Source organism: Equus przewalskii, chromosome 23 (assembly GCF_037783145.1).
Source record: "Equus przewalskii isolate Varuska chromosome 23, EquPr2, whole genome shotgun sequence".
Classification (NCBI taxonomy): domain Eukaryota; kingdom Metazoa; phylum Chordata; class Mammalia; order Perissodactyla; family Equidae; genus Equus; species Equus przewalskii.
The window spans coordinates 2,595,078-2,614,756 of NC_091853.1; the positions used below are offsets into that span (position 1 = coordinate 2,595,078).

General features: G+C 47.1%; 1 protein-coding gene across 4 annotated transcripts in view; it reads right to left on the bottom strand.

Annotated features, from left to right (window-relative positions):
- Nucleotides 1-709: 709 nt before the first annotated feature.
- The window catches only part of ILDR2 (immunoglobulin like domain containing receptor 2), a 62,259-nt gene continuing 43,289 nt past the window's right edge, over nucleotides 710-19,679 (bottom strand). For all 4 annotated transcript variants that reach the window (XM_070591757.1, XM_070591759.1, XM_070591758.1 and 1 more), the window contains 4 exons: nucleotides 13,584-13,697; nucleotides 9,556-9,772; nucleotides 7,752-8,424; nucleotides 710-6,553 (listed from right to left, as the gene is read on the bottom strand). In XM_070591757.1, coding sequence (XP_070447858.1) covers nucleotides 6,518-6,553; nucleotides 7,752-8,424; nucleotides 9,556-9,772; nucleotides 13,584-13,697 — 1,040 coding nt within the window. In that variant the 3' untranslated portion in view covers nucleotides 710-6,517. The remainder of the gene's footprint in view (nucleotides 6,554-7,751; nucleotides 8,425-9,555; nucleotides 9,773-13,583; nucleotides 13,698-19,679) is intronic.

Sequence of the window (19,679 nt, forward strand, 5' to 3'; positions counted from 1 at the left end):
ATGGACAAAATAGCAGAAAGTCCAGAGGAGGTCATCAGAGCTAAACTGTTTTAGAGTACCTTTAAGATAAAATGACATGTGAACATTTTTAGGTGAGCTACTCAAAGAAGAGAACTGAGTCCAGATGCTTCAAGCAAGGGCAGGTTTTTCCATTCAACCAGGATCCTAAAATCTGGAATTCCCTTGAGAGGGCCTGGCCAATAGGAGGGTATTAATCGCTCCCTGAGGGATTTATCACTTCTTTTGCAAACAAAGGATTTGAGTTGCCTTCTCTTAATTATGACGATGTGGAGTTTTTCAAATCTCTTCAGAACTTAAAATGTCCTCCCATGAATGGTTTCCTTCCTCCCTTCCCCAGGTGGCATTTCTAGCAGCAAATGCTTGTGCCCTTCTTGAAAATGAGCTGGGTACCACGACATCATCCAACCATCTTCGCTGCTCCTCATCTCCTGAATGTTAGACAGCCTGTGGAGAGCAGTGAGAACGGCAACAGAATTCATCCAGGTCATAGCTCACTAAAATCTGGGAAAACCTAGCTTCAGATCTGTCAGTGCTTGCCTCCCCCATAGTCCCACAGTATTTACTCCTCTACTACAGTACTTAAAACATTCGGAGGCCGTCATGCATCGTATTTTTTTTCTGCTGAGGTCATTTAGGGTCAGATCATGATTAAACATGGTTGTGTTAATTATGAGTTCTTGATAGCAAATGTTGGTGGAAACATTTTATTTAGTTTAAAACACTACAACCAAATTCACTTTGTATGTTTGACACTGAAAAAAATCATGGGCAACAGTGATACAAACATTTCAGTTTTGATGCCACAGACAAGGCACAAAAACAAGTGGGCAGGTGACTCTCAGGAAGCAGATTTCTGACCCCTCTTTGACCCATTGTTCCTTCTATTCCCTTATTCTTTATTCCCACAAGGAAAATTCTCATGGGTAGTATCTAATACCTTTGTTAATAAAGTGGCTTTTCCTTTAAGCCAAGATAAGAGCGAAGTTGTGTTTCTTTTAGCTTTCCCAGAAGAAAAGCGTCAGACCACTGACCTGCGTCCAGCCCCACCAAGAAACCCTCACAAAACTTTGAACTAACCCGCTGCATTGTCTCAGCTGGCCCCTCCAGTTCTACCTAAAATCCCAAAATGCTGTGAAGATGCGAGACAGTTCACTCCTAAGCAGGTCACCCCCAACCCCGGAATTCTGAGCGGAGATCAATTTGCAGTTTGACTCAGAAACTCCTCTTCAGGAAGGATTCTAAAATCGGAAGCACATTTTTATCAAAGCCTTTTCCCCTCACCGCGTGGCTAACGAAAGTGGAACTCTCCTGGAGCACAGCTGACTCCCTCTGAGAGCTGCATTTGAGGAACGGTGCTTGGGAGGATGGAACAGCAAGTGTCTGTCTTCACAGCTTCACTGTCCCCTGACATGTGAGTGAGCATCGAGGCCAGGACTCTTCTCACCGGATGTTTGGCTGTGAAGAGAATCAGCCAGATTCCAGTCTCACAGGTATTGTAGGAACTGGAAAGAACCCTAGACAGACAGTCAGAAGGCCTGGCTCTATAATTTTAAAAGTCACTTGACCATAGGCAAATCACTTAGCCTTTTCAACTTCGGTTTTACATTCTGTTTGATGGGTCCACCATATCTACTTTGCCTCTATCATGGGGGTTGTTGTAAGGATCAAATGAAACAATGCACGTGAAAGTGCTCTGTAAATAGTAATACACCATAATCTGATACAAGTATTATCAGTATTCGCCTCCTTATCACCTTCAGGCAGTGCTAAAGCTTGGGCTGCCGCTTAAAGCAGCTCCACATTAGCCTTGTTCTGCTTCAGTGTTAAAGCTCCTTACTTCGAGCTTCACTGATCAGCTTCCCAGGTGACTAGGATGTAGGATCCTGGCAGAGAAAAACCAGGCGCTTTTTTCTTCTGGGATTTTAAGTACCTGGGCCCCTATTTTGGCGAATTTGGATCTCTACATCTATAAATCAATTTCAAACTCCTCTAAGATTCTGGCAGCATTTAAAGCTGATGTTGGAAGGATATGTGATGTAGATTTCATTATTCTTGCCCACTCTACTTTGGGTCTTGAGGTGGAAGTGGATGTGGACCAGCCAGACTGATAATTTGAATGTTTCAAAAAATTATTTTTGTCATTTCCCCAGTGGTCTCTTTGCTTTCTATTCATGATCTAAGTTTTGCTCAGAATGGCATCAAGGGAATGAGAAAATTACCTGTAATTCTTGTTGTCAGATGTGAGATTGTCACAACAGATCTCTACTCCAGGACTGGAAACATCCAGAACAGGCTCCTGGGAAGTGCTCCTAGCTTTCCTGTCTCTCTGCTTTACATGGTTCTCTGCCCCTGGGCCCTGGTGAGCCAGTCACCATGTCTCAGACAGACCGATAGGTGCTTCACCCCTGCCAGCCCGAAGGGAGTAAGGGGAACCTCACCAGGACATTTGAAGAAAAAATTTCAAAGTCCAAGGAAGCCTCAGGACCAACTGTTTGGGGTACACCAGGGGTAGGACCTAGTGCAGCATTTCCCAATTGTATGTGATCACAGGAATATCCTGAAATACACATTAAAAGTACAAATCCTAGCTCCAGACCCACCCAATCGATCTCTGAGGCAGGGCCCAACAATACATTTTTCACAGCAATCAAGTAATTCATATGGTTAGGCAATTTGGGGAAATATTGATCCAGCAGAAAAGACCTACAGGCTTGGAGTCTAATGACCTAATTAGGTCTGTGACTTCACTAATGGCAGCAATGGTTCATTTCTCCATCTATTATGGGGAGTGGATTACAACAACATCTGTGACTCCAGCCTCTCTCCAAGGCTGCCTAAGGTCTAATCAGATTACCTATACGAAGTCTTTCAGACTATTTAGAAATATTTACAGATGTGGCTCATTGTTTTTAGCATGGAGTGCCTTGGGCCAGAGTGGCAGGCCCTTCCCACTCTTAGTTCGCACAGTCCCATGCCAGGTGCAGAGTGAGGCTCATGAGAAGGGAGATGAGGGGCCCATTATCTACACAAGACTTTCCTGTGTTAGTGAGGGTGGGCAGCAGCACTCATGGCTGCAGAAGTGAGCCCCTTTAGAAGCTGATGCAGAGCTCCCCTGTGAGCATGCTGGGGTGGAACAGCTGACACGTACCACCAGGTCCATGGCAAGTGTCCCCAGCTTCCTAATGAGTCTCTGCATGGCTTAGAGAAGCAGTTCACCTACCAGGGGACATCTCCTGCCACCTGCATCCACGCCCCCTCACCCAACAGTCCCTGACTCAGCTGTGACTCACAGACAAACACAGCAGCTCATGCATCATCCCACTGGTCCCTGGGCCCCCACCTTCCTCATCCTAACTCCCTTCTTTCAGTTCAGATTTTTTAATAGTTGCTTTTCAGATTACTAAGCACATCTTTAAATAGTATGGATGGACAAACACACACAACACTTAAATATCAAAATATACCCATTTAAATAAAAAACTTTAATTCTCTGGGTTTGTTGTAACTTATCCATAGCGATATTTCATATTATATGCATAAAATCTCCTAATTCTTTCTTGGGCATGTCTCCTTTCCCCTATTCAATTGTAGGGTCCCAATGATAGAGACCATGTCCTACACAAGACTTATTATGTACCCCAATAAAACCTAGGAAGGAAGCTAACATGTGCAAGCACTTCCTATGTAGGACACACTATTCAGGGGAGAAGAAACAAAAGGTCATGAAGAGAAGAGCCGGGGTGCTGAGGACGGACAGCTTTGCATGTACTTGTCTAGACAGCCTTATCTCCTGTCCACATCCCCAGAAACAACTGCTTTCTCTCTTGGGAAGTCTGAGTGATTTATGCCACCCCGTGGAGGACAACCTGGTCCCATCTCCCCAGGTCATTTCAGTAGGCTGTTATCATCTTTGCATTTTTTATTGTCTGTCTGTAGTTTTGTTGTCTTTGGAACTGCAGGTTTCCAGTTTTAATAACTCTTTCTCATTGCTCCCCTCAATCTTCACCAAAATCATACATGCCTCCGGCTAATAAAAGAAATAGTTTTGGTCTCTGCAGCTGGTGCTATGGGGCTCTTTGGTGGTGAGAAGCCTGACACAGTGCTCAGTATAGAGATAATAGCTACTGCAGCTACCCAATATTCTCCAAAATTGCCTGAGCAAGTTGAAATCCAAAGCTGGTGACTAAGAAACGATGTTTTAATCATCTTTTCCATCTGAATTGGGACCCAAACAGGTAGACTAGACCGACGCTTTCAGAGACCAGGGACACCGGCAAGTCTAAAACTCAGCACCAGGGTTATGGCTTGTGTCTTCCAGCCCTTGGAAGTGCCAGCACTGGGCTGAACTGTCCTTCTGGTTCCTCTTGATAGGCCAAAGCCTCTGTGAAGTCCTTGGGTCGGCCAATTCTCCTGCAAGCAATGATATCAACTCATCCCTCTGACTCTCACCCAGCCTCTTCTTTATTTCATTGCACATGTAGGACTGTTTTGGAATGCCATAAAGTAAATGGATACCAGTGGAATGGTATTCTGAGAATAGGGCCTAGCTCCAGTAAGGTGGCTCTGGATAAGACCAAGGAGATGCTGAAGAAGAAATCTTCTTCAGAGGTTGTCCATGGATCCACAGATAGAGAATGATCCACTGCTAGGAATGGGAGGATAGTGAGGCCAATCACTGTCTCCCAGTGATTTGACCCAAGTGTGGGGTGAAAAGCTTTGACAGAGGGGAGACTGTGAGACACCTAAGGTGAGGTGGAGTCAGAGATTCAGAGCTGAACACTCAGACACGAAGAAAAAGTCAGTTTTCCTTGAAGAGAAATGAACATTTAAAGAGTGCACCAACTTTTCACACCTTGAGTTGGAATCAGCAATTTTGGCTAGGCTCAGCTAGGCAGTTCTTCTGTTGGTCTTGGGTGGGCTCACTCATGTGTTTGCATCAGCTGAGAGTTGACAAGCTGTCAGACAGCACGACAGGGGTAACTAGGCCCTTTTCTCTCATCATGCAGCAGGATAGCCCAGGCTCGTTCACCTGATGGTGATTGCAAGATTCCCAAGAGCAGCAAGAGAGGACAAGCCCCATGCACAAGAATTTTTCAAGTCTCTGCTTGTGTCACATTTGTTATTGGGCCACTGGCCAAATCAAATGGCCAATCCTGGGTTCAAGGGGTGAAGAAAGAGACTGCACCTCTTGATGAGAAGGGAAGAGTTTGCGGCCATTTTTTGCAGTCCAATTATAAAATCCAGAGAGATCTAGTTTTGGGATCTGGGCAAAATCTATCATTTAGGCAAAGGTGAGAATAGGAAGTGCTCCTTCCTAAGGAAGCAATACCTCTCACCTCTCAAAAGCATCTAGAGTGGCAGCCTGGTGAGGCCAAGATGCATGTTCCACATCTCCAGTATCCTGAAATGGCAGGGCTGGGATGGCAGAAACAACTCATGGTAAATGAAGTTCAAAACCAGAGAAGAATTAGGTAGAGTTTGTGGGGGAAATGGCCCACATTCAAAATATAATGAGACCATATATTCTTTTCCTCTTAAATTCTTGTCCATTCTTTTCTATTTCATTCTTCTGCATTACTGCTCTCTCCTCTTTTTCTCCCTCTTTTCTTTTGTGTATATTTTAAGCATTTATCAAAAGGCACCTGATGACAACCTAATCAGACTGCAGAGGGAGGGGGCTCTGTGTGTGGCACCAAGCTGTGGAAAGTCCAGGAGAGGAAGGACGAGGCGAGCCCTTGATGTCCGAGACTCAGACGTCCCCGTGGACAGCAGAAAGAGGAAAAGCAGAGCTTGTTCTCAGAATGGAAAGAGAAATACCACTTGGCTTTTCAAAAAGGTATACTCTCTTTTGTTTTGCTCCAGCCACTCAGGAACTGTCAATCAGAACAGAAAATTGAAGTCATTTCTGTGATTTTCCAGCAGGTCACTGTCACTGAGTTCACCAAAGGCCTTCTGATTTTACTGTAACAACAGTCATTGGCTAGTGCCTTGGAGGTGATGGGGATAAAAGGTATATTTTGCCTGAAGCTACCTTCTTTTGTCAGTAGAAGGCCGCCTTCTAATAGTAGCAATAAATTCTTCTGTCCCTAAGCACAGCACAGGAGGTACAGAAAAGCATACTGTAGGCAGAGGCATCTTCTGGAGATTAGCAGTCCACAGCTAACTCCCTTTCAGAACTGGAAAAGGAATCCTGGTTCAGCTAAGGAAGGAGATTGGACAGGATGAACTCTGCAGGTGAGAAACCCCATGTGTGGGAACCTTCTCACACGTAGCTGTTTTCTTGATAAGTTTCTCAAACTAGTTAGATGGGCACTGAGGTTTGGAATCAGCCTGTCTTAAAGGCTGCCCCTCATCCCTTGCCAAAGCAAAGATTGGCAAATCTTCCAAGATGGTGGCCAGAGAAGGTCCGGGGCCTGCTGGCTCGTGGATTTGTGTCTTGACCCCGCAGTCCACTTCTGACTTCTAGTCATCCAGAGAGATGTCTTGAAAACAAATATCAGACCACAAGGGACATCCTGGTTGGGAAATCACTCTGGGGAAGAGCAGAAAGAGCCCAAGATTAAAACACAGGAGGGTAAAGAAACTCAACACAACAGATGGTTCCCTGGGCAGAGCCCACAACCTGTTCAGAGCCTGGCATATCCTGACTCTTATGACACTTCATTAGGCTTGTGATTACTTTTCCTAAGCCTCAGTTGCTGCTGAAGCCCACCTACATCTGATAGGACGTAGTTCCATGGCCGCAGAAGAACTTCCCACCCCTTTGGGAATAACTACAACAGTTACAGCTCCACAACAGCCGGTGTGGATGGTGCACTATAGACCTCACATCATGCGAAAGCTCCTCCCCTGCGCACACACTTCAGCAGCCTCATTTTCCTATTTACAGAACAACAAAAGACATTTAATTGTTTTGGAAGAGTTCATAATCACGTCTAGACCTTTTTCTGTTCATGTTCTCTCCCCACACTACATGCTAAAGAAAACGTCCAGCTTAGATCATGAAAAAAAAAAATGGTGGGAGAGACAGGGTAATTGAGGTGGGAGCAGAAGCACGTGGGCTTGGAGAGTGGCCTCCAGAGCACAGGGGCCACCACAGTGGACATTTGTGACTGTCTCCCAATATTTCTCTGAGGTCCAGGGCTTACATTTGGGGGCTGAGGACTGGGCTGGGCTGCTCTTGACATTTAGAGAGAAAGCAGTTAACGTCTATATAAGACCATTTACAAAAGAGACAGCTAACTGGGCAGGGACCAAAAGATTTCCTTCACATACACAGGACACAGTACACAGCTCCTACTCAATAAAACGTCAGAGGAGGAAAGGAGCAGCGAGCTGTCCTTCATCGACAGCAGTGGCTCCTACCCTTCTTCGGGACGTGGACGTTTAGGAATTTGATGCAGCTTACAGACCCTCACCCCAAAGGGGGTGGAGAATGGGGAGAAACGCAGCTAGAAGCGTGCACAGAACATTCTGCACACAGCCCTCGGAAGCTCACCTAAGGGCCTGTGGTGGCGGTGACGCCTAGAGGCCCGCATGCCAAACCCTTCTTAACGCTGGTCCTCAAGGATCTAACACTCCACATCTACACACCTGCTACCTCTGCCTCGTCCAACTCTCAGAGCCCCACGCTTGCTTCCTTCCCCTGGTCCCGGACAGACCGAGGTGGGGAAAGAAGCAGCGCAACGTCCGGTTCCCCACCGCGGGGCCCTCCCGCCGGGCGCCCTCACGCTTTTCTTGGCGGCCTCCTTCTTCCTCCTCTTCTCCGAGTTGCTGGCGTAGGGCAGCTCGCGGCCGCGGTAGGACGGGCCGCGGCTCAGCTCGCGCTCGCTGTAGGGCGGCAGCGCGTCGTCGGGCGCGTCCTCCTCGTCGCCGGGCGGCGAGCTGGCCTCGTAGGTGGCCGTGGGCGACCAGGCGTAGTAGGAGGCGCTGCGCGGGCCGAGCCGCGCGCTCAGCCGGGACGGCGTCTCGAGGCTGCCGCCGCGGCTGGCGCCCTCGGGCCGGGCCTGGCGCTCCCGCGCGCCCCCGCGCGGCGGGTGCTCGTGCTTGGGCGCCGTGCCCGGCGTGCGGCTCACCAGGCGCGGCAGGGGCGCGTCGTCGGGCGGCCGCCGGCGCGCGGGGCTGTAGGCCCAGGCGCGCTCCGGGTCGCCGGGCGGCTCGCGGCTGCGGCTCCGCGGCCCGTAGGCCTCCTCCAGCGAGCCGTCCTGGTAGAAGCCTCCCAGCGCCCGCGCCTCCGAGCGCTCGAAGCGGCTCCCGCCCCGGGCCTCGTGGCTGTTGCCGTCGGCCCGGCGGGCCCGCTGGCCGTAGGAGTCGGCGAAGGCCGCCAGCTCGTCCATGGAGACGGCCGGCACGCCGGTGGCGAAGTTCTTCCGCGACAGCATCTCGGATTTGGATCGCTGCTGGCTGCGGGCGGAAGAGACACGGGTCAGTGTGCGGGCGCACGCGAAGGTGCGACCACCCGCCGTGTGCAAGGCGGCGAGCTCGAGCTCGAGGGGGCTGCCAAGCGCCATGGTGTCCTGGGGCCTCGCTCCGAGCCGCACCCGCGCTCCTTGCTGCGGGAATGATCTTGAGCACCTCTCGTGCCTCAGAATCTCAAACAGCGAAGTGCAGGCAATCTCACGAGGTTGTGTTAAGGCTCACAATGGATTTGTTTGGATAAAAGTACTTTGTGGTCTATATGGTGCTGAAACACCTGGGGCCGCCTTCTGATCGTTATTATGACTTCTGGTTGACAGCCACGTCTCACTCCTCACCCCATCAAAGCCAGCATGGGTGATGTGGCTTGCAATAAATATACACGGTTGTGGCCCAAAGAGGCCCTGTAATATTTGGTGATATACAGTGAGGCCTTTTCCTCCCTCAGAGCCGAGGGCCGAGTTACCTCTTGGGGTGGGGACAGAGGGACCCCTGCAGTTGGCTAAGTTTGAGAGAAAGGCAGTGTCTGCTATTCTTCCAGGTAAAGGGCAGGTGAGTGGTGAAGGTGCTTTTCAGTAGGAAGAAGCCACACAAACCCGGACGCACATCTTGGCCTCCTACATTCCTTGGCGGTGTGACCCTGGGGAAGTTCCTTAGCGTCTGTAAGTTTCCGTTTCCTCAACTTAAAATGGGGACGTTAATAGTACCTCCCTTTTAGAGTTATGAGAATCAAATGCAACAGTGTAAAAACATCTCTGGCATTTTACTTTTCACATAACAAATGATCAAAAATGATGGGTGGGAGTTTTCAGAGGTTATAGGATAAAATACACGAGAAGGGCAGGGAGAGTTAACAAGGTTCATTTAAAGGGTCTAGAGTACCCATTTCAAAGGGCCTTGAATGATCACTTCTCCACATGGTATCACCAATGTTCCCTTGCTTATTAATAAATGTAGGAGAGGGGTGGTCAACAGCCGATTGCAAGAGGGATGTGGCACGATATCCTAGAATGGGAGACAGAGATGCTATAGGGGAATAATAGGCTCAAATCGCCCTGCCTTCCAGCTCCTGCCCCCTCACGCCCAGCACCAGAGCGGCCCTTCCACAGCCTTCTTCACCTGTGCCTGAAGCTCTCCCGGTCCTCTTTGTTATACTCCATGGCTGAGGGCCCCCGGCTTGCCCCACTGCTGCCTCCCATGACACCTGACCAGTAGTCAGGATTGCTCTCCAAGTCCCCGGACACAGGGAACTGCTTGCTTCGCATCTGATGGTAAGACTGGCGGAAATGGCTGTCCTCCTCATGCAGGGAGCTGAGTTCTGAGATGGTGTTGTTATCTGCAGGGACAAAACCAGGCATGACAGAGCTGTCTACATGTTAGCTACAACGGGAACTCTGTTAAGGGCTGAGACCAAAGGCTCTGGGAAACTCCCACCCGAGGACCTCAGTCCTGTCTAGGTGGGTTGCAGACCTGAAGTCGTGGTATTTGCATTCTTAGCTCAGCAGGAACTGGCTCTACCTGGAGCCCACTTGCCTACAGAGAGGGAGGCTTCCTACGTGCTCTGTTATTGTTCTACCTAAGGCAGGCTTCCCAGAACCTGAGCTCTCGGCAGCTGGTCTCCTCCTAGTACATCATCATCCTTGTTTAAGTGTTTTTTCTCTTCTAGTATAATTGTCTAATGAGCTATGATGATCTCATGCATGTTGAGCCAAAAGGGGCAAAAAGAGAGAAGCCACAGGTCACTGTATCTTCTTGACTGTTGGTGGAGTCCCAAGATGGGGCCTTCAGAGCCAGTTCCACCCCATGTTTTAGAGGCACCCCATATCAGCCCCCTTTAGCTGTGCCCCTCTCCACAGAGGAGGAGTCCACAAGGCCAAACGGACTTCGCACCTAGCATCCATCCGTTCCCTTTCTGGGTGCTCATCCAGGAGCCTGGACTATCCTCCACAAATGGGACCAAGTGCATTTCCAGGGCCTGTATAGACCTCTTCCCCTGCCCGGAGTATTCCAGGTGTATGTGGCCATGGGCAGCCAGGACAGCTGTTTGGAGGTGTGGGAAGAAAGGGGGTGGACTGCACTTACAGCCTGTGGGCCTCCACCTGTACTCCTGCCCCAGCCCAAAACTGTAGGGGGGGGCTGGTCACAGCTTTCTTATTTCCTAAGGGGGCCTAAGTAGCTCTCTGCAAAAGCCCTTGTCAACAAGGGCCAGAATCACAATCTGGAAAGAAAAAAAAAAAAATCCCACTATTTATTTATAGAACTTCAAAATGGATTGAATTTCATTTTACTTAAAAAGCAAATCTAGTGAATCTATTTGTAATGTAACTGAATCCATTTGTTTTTTAAAATCCTTTGGTTAGAACTTCAAAATATTATCAAAATCAACATTCACAAGTTGTGAGGCCTGGCTGTTGAGTGAAAAGTAAGCCAAGAGAGGAGGTGGAAGCACAAATGCGGGGCTCAGGTTCCCCTCTGCTGCTTCTCCTCCCCATCCACAACTGTGCTTGGAGGAGCAGAGGATTTTTGCTGATTCCCACCCACAAAGGGGAGGAGGGCCTTCCCTCACAGCATAAACACAGCCTCCTCGTCCTGTTTCGCCAGGACACAGGGCTGACCAGCAATATCATTCAGTTTGATCATGCGATTATTTGGTTTTGAAGTATAATCTAATTTTTAAACCTGTTCTTCATCCTAAGGAAAATGGACTAGTTAGTACCTATTTTAAAGGAAAATAACTTAGATACTATTGATTAATAAAATCTAGACCCCTCCTTCTCTCATGATCCCAGTGGATTCCAATCTCCTGGGAATTATACAGAACTTTAAAATGCACCAGGTATGACTATTGAAAAATAACATTGTTGGCTCAGAACTTTCCTTAAACTTCAGGGACTAATGGACATTTTTCATTTCTCCAGATAGTGGGGGCTATCTCTGTTTCACCGTTCATATGATGGATGGTCCAGGTTCTATGCTGCTATAAAATTTCCGCCCCATTGAACATGAATCCACCACTTCACAGACACCTAATAAGGTAACTCCAGAACAAGAAAGGAAAACATTTTCTGTAAAGGGCCAGATAGTAAATATTTTAGGCTTTGCAAGCCAAATTGTCACAATTATTCAATTTTGCCATTGTAGTGTGCAAGGAGTCATAGATAATACATAAGTGAATTGGCATGGCTGTGTTCCAATAAGATTTACTTACACAAACAGGAGGTGGACCATATATGCCCTGGGAGCTATAATTTGCCGATCCTGCACTGGGATTCACGACTAAAAACATCCCAAGAGCAACCCCCTACTTACAAGGGGCAAGGCAAATGAGGATCATATTGGCTGGGAAATTCAAGAGCCTGACCCTGAAACTCCCAGTTCTCAGAGAATCTGCTCCTCCCTTGCCACAATCTGAAACCATGCGATCCACTTGATGATGAGCGCTTCAAGACTGTTCCACTTTCATGATCCACCCCAGGGTTTGCTTTGCTCTTCAAGAATAGAACCTCTCAAAGTAAAGTGAACTATATTCCTACTTCATCTCTATGCCATTTTTGTAATGTCAACCTGCAGGTTCCAGGAGAGCCAGGATCCAGTTCTGGCACTGGCACTGAGTACTGGCACTCATTACTTTCCCTCCCGGCCTCCCTTTCCTCCTCTGTAAAATGAGAGAGGTGGATTCAACAACTTAGTCTCTTCCAGCTCCAACATCCTAAAGTCCTGTAAGCCAGAAGACTGCGGTCTCTCCTGCAGCCATGGAACCATCCAGTTTGCTCACAGGTTTCTTGTGTAAAGAGCACAGGATGGGAATCAGAAGAGCCAGGTTCTGGTCCTGATTGTGTCACTTCAACCCTCTGGGCTTCTGTTTCCTCAACCGTACACTGCAAAGGCTGACCTAGGCCACCTCTAAGGTCCCCCTGGACTCTAAGATCCCATTACCTTAGGACTAGCCAGCCCCTGGAGGCCATTTTAACCCAGGTAGACAGGAGACATCGCCTAAAGCACGATTCATCCTTAGTTTTAACCTCAGTTTTTAACTTTTTCTCAGAGCTGTGAGATCCACAGATTCCCTCCACAGGCTCCTTCTCCTTGGTCTCTGACTCTCTGTCTCTGTCCCCTCATGGGAATCCATGACAACACTGTTACAACCAGCTTGTCAAGTGCAGTGACATCTGCATTCCTGACATTCCAATCTGGAGATGGTCTTTTTATAGTCACTGCGGTGGGAGGATGCAGCAATGGATGCAACTCAGACAGGATGAATTTAGAATTGCAAACTGGGAGGAATATGTTGTCCTTAATCTGAATAAAGCTCCTCTAGTCTGGGACTGTTTCCCCAACAATTCCATCAAGTCTCTCGTTGGTTCCAAGGCGAGGAGGGTTCAAAGAGAGAAACAGGTGACCTCACTACCATGCCTGCCAGCACCCTCCGATAATTAGCCTGTCCATGTCAGACCTGCCCTGCGCTGCCTCTCACGTAGGCGGTAATTTGGACTCCACCCCAAAGAATCAGCTGTGTCAGCTGCAAAGTCTCCAAGGGCTTTGGGTGAGTTAAGGGTTGGGGCCTTGCCACCTACAGATTCAATAATTAAAAAGTTCTTTTTACAAGAGGGGCCGCTTCTTTGCTTGCCCCTCAATCTCTGCTGCTGGGCATCTCAGAGGAATGTAGGTCTCTTTTACGAGATTCATTTGGCAGACTTGTGCTTTCACCTTCACGCAGTCTCCATGCAGCAAGTCAGCAACTGGACTGTTGCTCAACGCTAGGTCCTTTCACTTTGGAAAAAACTGATACTCAAGCTTCCACATCTTAAGTCATTATTTTGAATACATTTTAAAGGGAGTAGCAAGGAAAGACTTTTAATAAAACACTTCCAACCTCAGGATTGCACAGCGCCAGCAATACTGCCTGCCCCACGGGGAGACACAATATAAACCAGGATGGCACATGATTGCCCTATTCTTCACACCAGAAACCCTTTGTTCTCCCCTCTAAGTACTAGAAGCTACTTTCTTTAGGATGGTGTCACCAGTATCCCTGCTAGCTCTGACCCTGAAAGCTCTGGGCTGCCTAAGTTTGGTGACTCCCGAATCCCCATTAGCTATGGACTCCTGCACGGTGCACACATTACATAAAACTAACAGATGCTCACATCTGCCTCTCATCCTTCGGGCTGGATCAAACTGAGCCAGCTCCTTCTCGACATAGTACAGGACCTTCATGGAGTCTCTCTCTTTGTCAGCTTGGATCCGGTAACCTTTGCGAACTGTTGAGAAAAGGACGAGATGGTGAGCTAAAAAAATCAGGAGGAGGCGGCCTCCGTTTATTTTACCAAGTAGAAAACATGGTTCCCACTTACAACAACTCTTTTTGAAATCATCCAGAAATAGCAATCTATGTTTATACATATGGAACCATATCCAAGATCCCCTTTATCAGATGGTGCAATTAGGATAGAGGACCGGCAGGTCAACAACAAAATGCTACTACAGTATATTTTTAGTCATTTGTTAACCTCTGCTTCCTATCTCCTGACCTTCTCTAGCTCCACTTAAACCTCATCTTCTCAAAGCTTCGGGAGTATACTCATACTAAAAAAAGACCACTCTACAGTCTAAGGATCACACTTTCCCTTGGTGGGAGCACATATAACTTTAAAACAGATACTCACATACCAGGGACCTTGACAAAGGTGGCCTGAAAGCCTCTAGTTGCCTGGGAGACGGTGCAGAAATTCCATAACTGGGTGGTGCATAAGAGCTAATATTAGATTATAGGCTATAAATGCATTAGTACAAAATAAGATGCAAAATACATGGATTACTAATTATGGTTCCATTTTATTTCTTTAGCATTTTCCTTTTAGGAAAGGGAATATCATATTTTAGACATGATGAGTTCAGCCTGCTGCTCTGTGGCTACAAGCAGGTGTTATTTCCAGGGCTTAATAAAAAGCAAAAGCATGAGAGATAATACCATCTCCTATGTTCCCATCACTCACACTGTCAGGGGTAAAGGCTGTTTAAGCCCCATATCACTCAAGTATCATTCTAGTCCGATACCAGCCCCAAGCAAGATCAGACACAGGCAGGTCTAATCTTCAGAGTTATGAGAAAGAGAAAAAAAAGGAAGAGAAAAGGGAATGAATGGGATGGAGACAGAACAATAATGGTAATAGGCAACACTTACTGGGCACTGAAAATGTGCTAGGTACTGCGCTAAATGCTTTCTGTGGACGTCTGTTCCTCACAACCACCTAAGGAATTAGCCACATGTTACGGTTGAGAAAACTGTGGCTCAGAGAGGTTTCCTAACTTGCTCAGGAATGAGTGGCAGTGCCGGGACTGGATCTTTGTCGTCTGATTCAAGCCTAACTGTACTGGGCATCTTCCCTCTCGGGAGTCTAGAAGCAGAGGTAGTGCAGAGAGAGAGAGGAGGAAGACAGGAAAGAAGAGCCCAGAGGAGGAAATGCTCCTCGGTGTGCCATGGTGGTGCCATCTGAGCATGGTCCTATCTTCTGGCCCATCAGGACTGTACAATGGGATGGAAGCAGGTGACCCAACGCCAACATTCTCTCTTCCCAAAGCTGGGTGGATCCCATAAAGAACCCATACGACTGCCTGAGCTTCTGCTCTCTGGTCATGTTACCCTGGCTGTGGACAAAGCCCCCCCCACCAGCATGTACATGGAAGACTAAGATAGAACATTCCACAGCACTCTAATCACAGCCCTGGCACCGGAGACTGAGAGGACGCCCACCCCCGTTCACAGGTGCACTGGTTTTCTATATGAGAACATGCTGGGCAGTCCACGGTCACCTCACATTGTGGAGTTCCTTAAAAAATTAGTCAATCTCAGTACACACTTTTCAGTAGCACCTTCTCCTGGAGGTCAGATCCCTAATCCTTATGCAGAAGGAATTATTAGCAGCAATGATTTTATTTATCAAGCGACACTCTTCCATCTCTGCAGAGGCCTTCAGAGTAGTACAGACAGTTCAATTAAAACGCAATTCTCCCACGGAACTGCTCTGTCTGTTCTGAGGCAGTTATGTCTGATGGATGAAGCCCGGGGCTGGGAAGGGAGACGGGCACTTGCAGGCAGGCCGCTGGGTCACTGAGAGACTCAAATAAATGGTGACCCCTCTAGGGCTCAGTTTTCATGTCTATACAATGCAACTAATACTTCCCAACCTTTAAATAACCTCAGAAAGAGAAGACAAATACATAAACAATAAAAAAGAAAAGACCAAAAAGAGAAGATAACAAAGACCCAATCAGTGGAGCACTTTGAGTTCTTTGTAATTATTAGGGGCAGCTCAAATGTCACTTCACCCAAAGGGCTTTCTTTGATTCTTGTAGCCAAAAACGTTTTCTCTCTTCTCTCTCTCTCACTCCTAACTTACAGATCATTTACTTTGAACTTTCACTATGACCCTTAATATATTCTAGTTTGTTTCAAGTTATTTGTAGAAATGTCTAATCTTCCCAAAGATTCTTGAGGAAAAAGAACTCTTACCATTCTGGATTACTGTAAAGCCAAAGACGGTGCTTTACATGCAGTAGGCACTTAATAAATGTTTGAGCTGAATTGGTGCCAGCCTGGGGATGGGGGTGGGGTTAATGATTTCTTTACTAAGAGTATTTTCAGTCGAGTTTCCCTCCCTAGACTGTAAGCTTGCTGAGGGCAAGAATCAGTTCGCTCTGTTTACCTCTGCATCGCCAGCACCTAGCAGAGAGCCTGGCACATTGTGGACACTCCAAATACGTGTTTGTATGAATGAATGAATGAATGAATAGAAATCGGGAATCGAAACTATATCACAAGGTATACAAAGTAAGGCAGAAGAGGCCATGTGGTTGGTTGGTTGGAGAATTTTGACCAGGAAGGGGAAGGCCTGAATGACGGTTTGAGGGAGCAGCAACATTTAGGTAAGTTATTGTTATTGACAATTATTTCTTAAGTAAGGAAAAGTAGCTTTCCTTATCCTATAAAAAAGGCTTTAGGGAAAGGGCCGACAGCACCTGCAGCTATGTCTTCATCTAGGTGTTCTTACCGTGTGAAGCACTGTGGTGGTGAACATTCAGTAATACTGAGATAAGGGGGAGGGGCTGTTGCTATATGAACAAGGTACCAGCTGTCCCCTGGCGGTGAGAGGTGGCCGCCACCCTGAGGAACAGCTGGAAACCTCTCCCTTAATTGCAACCTGGACTGGAGCTTAGATTGTTTTCTCTGTCTTTGTAACAAATCACATTCCTCATTATACGACAGATTTGATTTTGAATGCACAGGTTATCAGGTCCCCGAAAAGTTACAGTAACTGTTTACAGCCTCAGATGGAGATGGAGTTCCTCCTTTCAGTACTAGCATTAGAAAGACCCGCTGTACTAGAGACTTTCGGCCTTGACGTCTTGGTCACGCCAGCTCATGACTTCAGAAATCTAAATCCAATTTGTGAAAAAGGACAGAGGCAAAACATTGATATTTAGAGTATAGAGGCATCGTCCATTTTGTTTCAGTAGCTAAAAAGCTAGGCAATTCTCCCTTTAAAACGTGTTGAGGGGGGTCAGCCTCATGGCATAGTGGTTCAGTTTGCATTCTCTGCTTCAAAGGCCGAGGGTTTGCAGGTTCGGATCTTGGGCACAGACCTAGCACTGCTCGTCTAGACACGCTGTGGCAGCATCCCACATAAAGTAGAGGAAGACTGGCACAGATGTTAGCTCAGCGATAATCTTCCTCAAGCAAAAAGAGGAAGACTGGCAATAGATGTTAGCTCAGGGCCAGTCTTCCTCACACACATAAAAAAAGGTGTGTGGTTTTTTGGGGTTTTTTTTTTTCCAGGAAGATTAGCCCTGAGCTAACATCTGCTGCCAATCCTCCCCTTTTTGGTGAGGAAGACTGGTCCTGAGCCAACATCCGTGCCCATCTTCCTCCACATTATATGTGGGACACCTACCACAGCATGGCTTGCCGGGATCCGAACCGGCGAATCCCAGGCCACCGAAGTGGAATGTGTGCACTTAACCGCTGTGCCACCAGGCCAGCCCCTGTTGGGTTTTTTTAAATCAAAAACTCTAAGTTTGATTGTGTAGCACACTGTAACTAATTCTCTCCACCTGGTGGAATCTGGTCCTGTGTCACGAGCACATAAAACTCAAGAAAACCTTTCTTGATCTCTCCAAGCAGATGAGACTGCCCTTCTCTGAGGCTGCATCGGAGAAGAGTTTTATATCCATCTTTGTGTTTTTTACTTATTTTACTTCTATGCACAAGCTCCCAGCAGCCACTCTGCTAGACTGTAAATTCCTTGAGGGAAAATTTGTAGGCATTCATTAAATTTTTCTTGACTTGAAAACAAACAGAATGATGTCAGGTTGATTTCTATCTGTAATTTGTCTGAAGATCAGAGAACTCTCTGATGTCTGGTGATACTTTAATAAGAAGTGTCCTAGACGATTGGTCAAAGGCCAGCATCTTTTGGAAAATGACTTTTTTCCCCGGTGATGTTTCAGTCCAGGGTCGCTGGATGATTTGTTCCTCTTTTCAAGCTCACTGTGGTCCCAGTCCTTTGGTTGGGGTGGCTCTTCACACTTCAGCACCTCTAATTCGTCAGCCTTGCCCACTTTGGCTTCACTGGAGAGGGAATATTGGGATGTTCATTTTGATGCCAAACGGTAATTTCAAAAAATCTTATTGTTAAAGGATTTGAGCTGATGCTTTTGACTCAAGTAAGGCTCAACTATTTTTCAGCTGATTTTCCCTTTACAGCCAAATCTAACTTATAAAACTTGTAAAAGAAATCTCTAAGGCAGATATCCATGGATAAGGCCTTGTTCTTCCTGTCCTAGCCTAATGAGCTAAGAGAGGCTGTTTATGGATGATGGAACAGCTGCCAGATTCCACCCCCAGGGTGACAGCAGCTCAGTTGTGGGAGAAGTGATGCTTAAAATTTGCATAGTCTCTGTATACATACAGTAGGCATATATATAGACACACATCCTTATTAGTTTTGAAAATGACATTTCAAAACTCTACTTGCCTACTCAATTCTTTTGCAAGAAGGATGAGTGGAGGCCAGGTAGATGTGAAAATAAACTGGATTAAAGCAAGGGAAGAGTTGATATGGAAGCCCAGGTAGGAGATAATTGCGTTAATCAAGATGGGAAATGATGGCGGCGAGGACTAGGATAGTTACAGTACGAACGGAGGAAAGTAAACCGATTCAAGGTTATTTTGAGGTACAGTCTGAAGGACTTGGTGACCAATTGGATGAGGGAAGCGAGGGAAAGGAAGAGATGAGGATGAAGGCCCTACTTCTGGTTTGGGCTTGTAGGTGGACAGTGGTGCCACCCACTGAAATAAGAAATACAGGAGTTGGTTTAAAGTCAAGAAACAGAAGATTAATTCAATTTCCTAGAGGTAGAGTTTGAAATGCATGCAAGACATTTCAGGTGGAGATGTCCAGAAGGCAGCTGGATATATGAGACTGAGAAGCAGAAGAGAGGCTGGAGACAAAGACTGAGAGTCATCAGCATACAGACGATGACTGAAGCCGTGGGAGCAGATAAGATTTCCCAGGGAGAGGACCTCAGACAAAAGAGGAACACCAACATCTGGGGGCTGTGCAGAGGAAGAACAGCCAGCACACAGCAAAACTGGTAGGAAAAATTACAAAGTACAATTTTGAGGAAGGCAAAAAATATGAGTGGGTCAGGTGGCAGATGCTTTTGAGAGGTCAAGAGAGGTAAGGACTGTGAAGTATCCATGAGACTTAGCAATAAGGCGATCTTGGCAAGAGCTGGGTTTTGCAGTGGTGAACGCAATGGCAGGACGGAAGTTAGCTGAAGAGTCAGTGAGAGCAGGGGAAATGGAAACATTAAATATTCAAAACTCTTTCAAGGAGTTTGGCTGTGAAGAGGAGAAAAGGGATAGGGAGATAACATCAGAGGACTACAGGGTTTTTGCAAATTGTATATTAATGGAAGAGATTTGAGCATGTCTTAAATGCTGATAGGAAGGAGTGACTGAGGAAGGAAAGGCTGGCGATGTGAAGTGGGAATGGGGCAGGGTGCAGATATTCAATAAGGAGAGAACCTGAAGTGGGGCAGCACAGGAGAGACAGTCTTCCACTCTAACAGAGGTCTCTCACGGCCGCCATGAAGAAGGAGAGGAGGGGTCAGGGTGCCTCTCCTCTCTCCCCCAGGCAGCAACCAACTGGCTATACTGCACGCGGCTCATCCAAGATGCC